At 32.5% G+C, this 9,337-nt stretch overlaps 2 protein-coding genes across 3 annotated transcripts; both read right to left on the bottom strand.

Moving 5' to 3' along the window:
* LOC112734473 (NDR1/HIN1-like protein 12) lies at window positions 1–1,379 on the bottom strand. Its single transcript, XM_025783807.3, has one exon. The coding sequence runs from the start codon at window positions 1,157–1,159 to the stop codon at window positions 413–415; it is 747 nt and encodes a 248-aa protein (XP_025639592.1). The 5' UTR covers window positions 1,160–1,379; the 3' UTR covers window positions 1–412.
* A 192-nt stretch (window positions 1,380–1,571) lies between these two features.
* LOC112734460 (two-component response regulator-like APRR9) lies at window positions 1,572–5,607 on the bottom strand. 2 transcript variants are annotated; one of them, XM_025783789.3, is made up of 9 exons: window positions 5,389–5,607; window positions 5,026–5,307; window positions 4,205–4,366; window positions 3,988–4,118; window positions 3,734–3,880; window positions 3,373–3,520; window positions 2,868–3,276; window positions 2,173–2,728; window positions 1,572–1,995 (listed from the first exon to the last, which is right to left on the bottom strand). In XM_025783789.3, the coding sequence occupies exons 2-9, from the start codon at window positions 5,267–5,269 to the stop codon at window positions 1,882–1,884; spliced, it is 1,911 nt and encodes a 636-aa protein (XP_025639574.1). In that variant the 5' UTR covers window positions 5,270–5,307; window positions 5,389–5,607; the 3' UTR covers window positions 1,572–1,881. The 2 variants fall into 2 exon arrangements, with proteins under 2 accessions (XP_025639574.1, XP_072061869.1); XM_072205768.1 differs by having other exon boundaries at window positions 2,868–3,225.
* Between the last annotated feature and the right edge of the window lie 3,730 nt (window positions 5,608–9,337).

Below are 9,337 nucleotides of genomic sequence, written 5' to 3'. Positions count from 1 at the left end.
TGAGTACCAAATATTAAAATATTTATTATAATATATATGATGACAAAATGATAATATAAAATATTGTACATCAATGTGACTTTCAAAGTTCTATCATCTCTTCCTTAGGCGATCACATGCAATCAACTACAAAAAGCAAGACTCTTTTGAAAAAAAAAAAATTCAAATCAAAATGGAGGAGCAAGATTAACATTCACACATTTTACCTTATCACACCTAGATATATACCAATATATCATAGTAAATATTGATAGAATTATTCATTTTGTGTGTATTTACTTATAACTTATCATCTTATTATTAGAGAATGGAGTGCAATTTTTTACTTAAAATAACTGTCAAACTCCATCTAGCCTATGATGATAAATTTAAAATCAATACACAAAAAATGAATTATATAAATAATTCTCTATTACATATCTACATTACAGATAGGAGATCCAAGAAGAGGAACTTGTCCCACAAAACCTTTCTTCAAACCCACCAACATGTCACACTTGACATAGATACTATAATGTGCTGACCTTATGTCACCAGCTTTCCACTTCAATCTTCCAAGGAGTGCAAGCTTAAGGCCAACCACACCATAACCTGCATCTTGGATTAACCCGTTTGACACCTCTGGCGAAACTGGCACTGGCGACCCTCCGATAACCGGGGATAGTGCCACTGTGCTATGCTTCTCTAGGTAAAGTGGTGGTAGCATTACACGTGGTGTGATTGGTTGGTCCCTGTAGGATGCAAATGCATTGAGATTGTCAAAATAGATCGAGACACGCCGGTTAGGGTTCCTTATAAGGATTGAAAATTGCATGGTGACGGCCAAAAGGGGTGGCGATGTTGCATTGAGGCCGAAGATGGCTGCGCTGGCCACCGTGAAGTGGGGTTTGGTTGGGTGGTAGGCAAGCCAGATGATGAGGATTATGATGCCAAGTAAGAGGAGGGTGATAATAAGGCAAAGGTAATGTTCACGCTTCGGACGATTCATGGGAGCATAGTAGCGAGGATTAGCCATGTTAGGCTTTTCCATGTGCATGTTCCTCTGATGAGGGTTCATTTTGGGTTGGAAATGGGGATGACCATGTTGGCGTTGGTGGTGATGGGTTGGTTCATCATCATCATCGGTTTGAATTTGATGATGAGGACGATGTTCTGTCATTATGTGAATATGCCTTCTACAATAAGATAAGATAGAGAGAGAGATAGATATAGAAGAGAACTTGAAATGAGAAAGAGGGCTTGGTGTTGAGTTGTGGAGGCTACTTAAGAAGTGAAAAAAAGTGAATTAAGAAATCTCTAGCATGACGAGATGGAACAATAAGGAGACTTGGAATCAAAGTATAAAACTTAAAAATCTGTATGCTATGTCATTTTAGAGTATAAGATCAATGGTTGAACATTGATCACTATTGTGCAATTATACTGTTTATGTGTTTTACTCCTTTTTATGTTTTGTGCCTTGCTTTCATTTTGTTCAACCTTCTTTTATCTTTTCTTTAATTTCTTTGCTTTTGGTATATAACTACGGAAAAAAGAATGCAGTAAATTAACAATGAAGATAACAAGTGGAGTAATGTAAAGCAAGAAGCTATCATTCTTTATACTCACAACCTTAAATTAGTATTCAACTCAAACGAGAACAAAATCAACACACACACAAGAATAAATAACAGAACTCCAAAGTTCAATGATAGTTAAAATAACAAGCCAGATGAAAACAAGAAGAATGCTTAAAGCTATCACCCTACTTTGTTGCCCGATGATTGAAGAAAAATAAATTCAACCAGAGACACTACTAAATCCTACATCTAATCACATGGTTAAAACAATAAGTATTAGAATCAACTATAAGTGCAAGCAAGTTTAAGGAAATGGGAAGGTTTACGAATTGCCACCAGCGTCAGGTACTGGATCACCATCTAGTACTTTACGGACAAACTGCCCTTTCACTCGAGGGCGCTGCTCGGCCAATCTTTGCCTGGTTTCGTATCGAACCTGTACAAGAAATCAAACCAATAAACATTTGAAAGATCTTAAAATATAGGTCAAGCCAATGAACTTGTACCCAAGAATGTTTTCCGAATCTTTCTTTGAGTTTCCAAACCAAGAAATCGTACATAATGTTAGAGAAGCTCTTTTTAGTAACTAACACTAGTTGCAGACTTGCAGTACCTTTTTCCCATAGGATCTCTGTTTTCGCTTTAGTCGAAACTTTGTTAGGGCCGCTTGTCTTTGACTAAAGTGATGAAAGTTTGTTCCTCCAAATCCATCATAGTTTTGGCGAACACACTCGCTAAAAGTTTCAGGATTGTTCTTGGTTACCACATTCAAAGTATCATTTCCATCACTTCCACTGCCTACGCTTTCATAGGCGATACTACTTTTATTTTTTGCAGCATCAGAAGATAAACTATTACCCGAACTCTGTCCGGTAGAGGATAGAATGTTACATTGTTCCTTAGACTTAATATCAGAAGTAGCCTTGCTGAAAGGGAAGAGTCCACATTCATTGCTTGATGATTTTGGTTCGAATTGTCCATACTGACCAATGACCAGAGTGGACCTGTTCTCTTCATTTTTGCCTGTGCTTCCATACTGACAAGAAGTATCTAGAGTATTTCCAGATGATTTATGAGATTCTTGAGAATTTTGATCATTGTTGGTTACTTTGGAAGAGGTAATCAAAGGTAACGGAAAAGAAGGCTGCAACAATTTATCACCGCTATACCTGCAGATAGAAATATAGTCACCCTCTTCAGGGAAGAACTTCGCCTTTCCTATTAAGGCATTATACCAAGATGTATTCCTTTGGTATTTCAATATCAATTAATAATAAAAAAGAAAATAACAAGAAACAGTGAACTCACCTAGAAAAAGCAGACGTGTCCGAATGTTTCAATATTTGTCTTTCCTCAGTTATCTCACTAGCATGTTTACATGAGCTATCAGAAAGATCTCTTCTTAACAAAAGTTCCATTTTTGTATCTGAAACAGACTTGGTTGTATTATCACCACTATAACTACAGTTTTCATTGATAGGTTTTTCGATATTCTCAAATGTGTCAATCATCCAGTCAGTAACTCCTCTAGAGGGCTCCACCACTGAACCGGTACAACCATGAATCGCTACATTAATATTAGGATTGGCTCTGCTTGATTCAGCTCTTAGAACTCCATCTTGGCTTTTGGTTTCAGCAAAACAATGGTCTCTTTCTATCATTAAATCTGTCAATTTAAGAGATTTGTTGCTGATTGCAGACTCTGATACGAGTCCCACTGATATCTCGGTATACAAGACATAATTGCCAATAAGCAACACACCATGGATACCATATTTTAACCAATTATAGAAAATGAGAGGAACTCACGTACCTATTTCATCATTATGCTTACTTGATTTACTTTCATGGTTGACCTCATGGTGCCCCACATCAACATTACTCAATTTCAATTCAGAGGCATCTTGCCGTTTTTTCATGCATGCGTTCTCAGCTTCCAAAAATGACAAAGTGCAAGTGCTCTGTTAAATCGTTGACAAAACATGTTATTTATGGTTGAAACTTCATAAAGCCAACCTTAACTAGAAATAGTTGTGCTATTGTGCAGGCAAATTACCATAAGTAAATAAATAGAATAACGAAAATAAAAATTAAGCGTGACATCCATAGTGAAACAGATAAAATTGACACATATAGAAGGCAAATTCAATCTAAATTTTGAGGGTCGAACTTACATGAGCTTCACTCAAATTTTCACCACATCCATTATTTTCTTGCGAAGAAGCCACAAAAGCACTAGACTGATTGCTTGTAGAATTGTCTTGCGAAACAGTCTTAAGTTTTTCCATTGGAAATGTCGTAGTTTGAGGGGGTTTGTCAATCTGTATATACAATATACAAAGAGAGAGACACTTGTAAGCTAAACTAACAAGCTACTCTTTAACAGAAAGAAACATGTAGAAAAACAGAGAATGAAGGATGTACATACCGCGTGCCTTCTCCACACATGCCGCCATAAGTTCTTAAGCTCATTCCTCCGAACAGGTTTTATAAGAAAATCGACTGCACCTTTTAGCATGCATTTCAACACCATGTTAACCGAATCTTGAGAAGACATCACTACATATTACATAAACTTTAGTCCATTAGCCATTTAAAATCTAATAGCAAAATTAAGAACACACAATGACAAGTCAAAAACATACTTATGACAGGAATGTTTTTACAAAAATCATGCTCCATGATTAAAGTAATGAGTGCAAATCCGGATATTGCGGGCAAATCCACTTCTGTTAAGATGAGATCTAGGTCTGTTGCTTTCTTCTTCAATACTTCCCATGCCTTTAATCCATCAGAAACAGCAATAACTGCATGGAAAAAATTACCGCATTTTTTTTTTGGGTAGATTAACTGCATATAGATTATGCTAAAAAGCCACCAAAATGATGTAAAGAATTATACTAATATAGATCAGTTGTTTTTTCCCCTTGTCTTCCAAATATTATTATCAATATCATATATAAATTTTAGAATAAAACACGGTTGAATAGAAGTCCACTTTCGAAAGGCATCCAATAAGGGACCCTTAAATTGGTGATTTTGCTATTCATTTTGGATCGACACTGTATTTAAAATATCATATCATATATCACAACTAATTTCAGTTACTAAAACAATAATAAATAATAAATAATATCATTTTAAGATAGCACATAAATAACAAAAGTGATACAATTATTACTATAATTATTATTTTGGATTAAAAAAAGTTCCATGCATACATTTTAATCATCATACTATACGAATGCAATTCTAATCTCATCAATCTAGCTGAATTATAATTAAATATCATATTTAAATAAAAAAATTATAGATCAAACAATGTCAACTAATTAGTATAAAATTTTATAACTGCGATCTAATGAAGTTTATTTATTTTTCATGATTTCGGGGATAAACTTTCAATTTTCAACTTGTTTTACTGAATCATTGAGTATGAATAACAAAAATAAGAAAAGAAGAGAACCTGAATAACTGCATTTTCGAAGAATGGCAGTGATGACGTGGCGGGTAGAGTCATCAGCTTCAACCACCAAAACCCTAACCACCCTCCGCGCCAGAATCTTCTCCCACCTAATCACTTCCTCACCGTCACCGTTACCGTTACAGTCCTCGTTTTTCGTGATTTGCTCCCCTTTCATTCTGGATGTGCTTGCACCGTCATCGTTCTGAGCAGCAGCAACGGTAAAAGCTTGAACCTCATCATCCATTCTCAAAACACCACCACCACAACAACAACAACAACATGCTACATTACATTATTAACATTGATATATGAACTTTTGCAGAGAAAGTAGGAAGGAAGGAAGGAAGGTAACGATTAACGAACCTCGCTCACAGAAAAGGTAGATAGGTGCGTGGAGGGAAGAGAAAATCAAGTAAGAAAATATCGCAAGAATGAATCGCCTTCCAATGCGTTACTATTCACTGACTATTCTCTCTCTTCTGTGAACCGCAAAAATCGCAGAAAATATCTTCTCTCTCTCTCTCTCTCTCTCTCTTTCTCAATGGATGATCAGAAGGTCCAATGCTATTGCCTACTGGACATGCTGATCTGGCTCAATTCCAGCCATCAATTTTATTTTATTTTTTATAATAATAATAATAATTTTTTTAATGTCAACAAAAAAACTAATTCACTATTTAGTAGAATTTATTATTTTTAATTAATAATTAATCAATAATATCTAAAAATATGGGTTAAAAATAAATTATTAAATTGTTACACTAACTAAATTAAATTGATAATTAAAATTATTAACTAAAAATAATAAATCTTATTTATTTTTTAATTTTTTAATTAATTTAAATATTATTGTTAACTAATAAATTATTACACATTAAAATTTTCTTATCACATAGTATCTCCAATTTTTTTTGAAAATGTGAAAATTGATTTCTTAACCTTATGCATTCGAGGTTATCAAGCTATTATCACAAATATATGTTTCAAATAAAAGTTACAGATGAATGAATGTAATAAAAATTTCCTTTTTAAAATTATGATAAATCGAAATTAATTCATACTAATTAAGTAATTAATAATTTAAAACATAGTGTGTGTTAATATTTAATTGATACAGATACAAATAAAACAATAATCTTTTAAAATTAATCTTGCGTTCTACACAAAAGAGTAGGAGTTGGATTCTCTTTCATGGGGTCCACCAATAAACACGTGTTGGCTTTAGCCTTTGGGCTTTGGCTGCTTCTCTTGGTCTTGTGGTGAGTTTGGATAACACGTGGAGGAGTCTATCTCGGATAGGATGCCTTGGATTTAGTTTGATCTATTTATTTATTTATTATTTATAATTTTTTATTAAAGACATTTATTTTGTGCTTTTTATCTTTGACGCAGCTAATACGAGGCAGAAATAGATTTCATTACACTAAAGCGCTTAATCTAAATTCTAAATGGAATTTAAAAATGTGATTGACTTAGCTTTGATTGATTATAGGAGGAATATAATAATAATAAAAAATATTGGATCAGTAATTAATTATTAATATTTAAAAATATAAATTAAAAATATATTATTAAGTTATTATAATAAAAAAGTTAAATTAATAATAAAAAATAACTAAAAATAATAAATTAAAGTATTGTTTTTGTTCGCAATCTTTGGAGTAAGTCTTAAAGTTGTCCCTAACGTTTCAATGGTCCTATTTAAGTTTCTAACGTTTTAAAATTGACTTAATGTTGTCCTGCGATTCGTCAACAGAATTGACGGCGGGACAAAATTGAGACGATTTAAAACGTTAGGGATTTAAATAGGACGAAAATGTTGGGGACAAAAACGATACATAGAAATAAATTTTAGTTTTATTCTTCAATAATATCAATTTTTTAATATACATAATATTCAATTATTTTTTAATCATATCTAAGTAAATTACACTTAATCATGTTACTTTCATTCTAAATAAATTTATTTTTTTATAATTTTACACTTAAAATTATAAGTTAATATAAAAATATAAAAAATTATTTAGAATGAAAGTAGTGTGATTAAGTGTAATTTACTTAGATGTGATTAAAAATAATTGAATATTATATACAGTAAAAAATTGATATTATTGAAGGATAAAATTAAAATTTATTTCTATGTATCGTTTTTGTCCCTAACATTTTCGTTTTATTTAAGTCTCTAACGTTATAAAATCGTACCAATTTTGTCCTGCCGTCAACTCTGTTAACAGATCCTAACGGCAGGACAACATTGAACCAATTTTAAAAGTGGTTGCGCATCTCGTTGAGCGTGAAGAAACATTGGAAACCCCAATTTCTTTCTTCGGAGCCGTTTCTTTTTCCATCCCCCCGCCCCGACATAGCGCTTCGCTTCCGGTTCTTCAGAAGAATCTACTAACTTCTCCCTTCTTCATTGATATGGGGAAAAGGAATCGTCTACTAGTTGGCAAGCTAGACATCAAGTAAGTGGCTTGATGGGCATAACTAAGCTGACACGTCGGAGTTGGCTGCTAGCACAACAGGGTGGTGCCTTACCGCACCGCAGGTGAATGCGCGGTAGTGTTCGTGGTGGTTAGGGGTGGAAACAGGCCAGGTCAGGCCAGACTTTGCTCTTAACAGGCCTGGCCTGTCATACAGTTGATTGGCCTGAACCTGGCCTGTAGTCTGTTATAGGCTCTTTATAAAGTACTAGGCTTGGCCTGTTATTCAGCCTGGCCTGGTCTGAAGCCTGTTAAAAGGCTTGATAATTTTTTTTACAAAAATAAAAATATTATTTAAAAAAATTATTTTTTAATAAAAATAGTTATATGTAATATGTCATATATTTAATATTTATAAAAAAATTTAAACATTTAACATATTTAAAATATACACAAATATTTATAATAAAATATAATAAATTTAAAATATCTCATAATTTTATTAATAATAAATAATTATTTATATATTTAATTATATTTTAATAGGCCTAGACAGATCTGACAGGTCTATAAGGCTAATTAGTGAGCCTGGGCCTGACCTATTAATGTATTAAGGCTTTTAAAAGAGTCTGGGCCTGTACCTATTTTATAACAGGTCAGGCCAGGCCAAACACAGGCCAGACTGCAGGCCCTTGACAGGCCGCCTGACCTTTTTCCACCCCTAGTGGTGGTGCAGACTTAAATAGGACGATTGAAACGTTAAGAATAACTTTAAAATTTATCCCAAACGTTGAGGATAAAAACGACACTTTATTCTAAATTTTACTAGTGCTTGAATATTTTTTCAACAAAAATGATGTTGGACTTGGATGAGGTGGGCTTGGTAAAGGTGACACTAAAGTAGTAGTGTTTATTTTGGGTTAAAGATAAGGGCTTATTTTTAGTGAACCTTGAAGAGTAGAGTTGGACAATAACTATACTATTACTTGGTGTGACTGTTGATGTTGCAAGTTACATTTTTTTTAATATTTGTTTTGTTTTCATCTGAATCTTTTTGTTTTTTTTTTAATTATTTTTTGGTTGAATAACACCTTTTAAAAATTTATAAAAAAAGAAAAAGAACGAAGGAGAAAGAATACTTGCATGGCTTTAATTTTAGCAATTTAAATGCATGATTTATTTAGGATAAGAGATTGAAATAAAATATTTAAAAACCAATATTATTTAAATATCCTAAACCAAAATCGGTTATATTTTTTCTTATTTGTATGAGTGTAAATCGTTGCACACTGATTTCTAATTTATGTAAATCGTAATAGAATAAAATGATTTTCTAAGATTTTGTTGTTAATCATTAGAGGATCTAGCGAATTGCCAATAATAAAAGAGGGATTTACAAAATAGAATTATAAAATAGACATAAACGAGTTTTGATAAAGAGTTGCAAATAATAAATAATAAGAGTAAAAGAAGAAAATATGTAGTTAATAATTATTCTAATGAAAAGCCAACAAAAAAAAGAAACTTATGTCAATTATACATAAGACTAAACTATGAACCGAACAATTTACTGAAATGAATTAAAGCAAAAAAAAAAATGGTTTGAACAAAGCAGGATGAATAATCTTGATCCCACGTAACATCAATATCATTATTAATCTCATGATCATCTCCTACATAGAACAAATGTTGGCACAGGCAAAGTTTTTACAAAATACAAAGTGGGGAAGCCCAAAAAATTAGAAGAAATTTGTTCATCCACACAGTAAAATTGGATTTTGTACAAAATTATTCAATACCAGAGAAGAAATTCATTATTTTTTTGTTTAATTACTTTGAATTTGGGATTATCTAAGTTATTATAGAAACACATATCATCAGAAAAGAAA

The sequence above is a fragment of the Arachis hypogaea genome, chromosome 2 (genome assembly GCF_003086295.3).
Source record: "Arachis hypogaea cultivar Tifrunner chromosome 2, arahy.Tifrunner.gnm2.J5K5, whole genome shotgun sequence".
Taxonomy (NCBI): Eukaryota; Viridiplantae; Streptophyta; class Magnoliopsida; order Fabales; family Fabaceae; genus Arachis; species Arachis hypogaea.
Note: the sequence above shows the minus strand (reverse complement) of the source record. Positions and strands in the feature narration are given on the sequence as shown.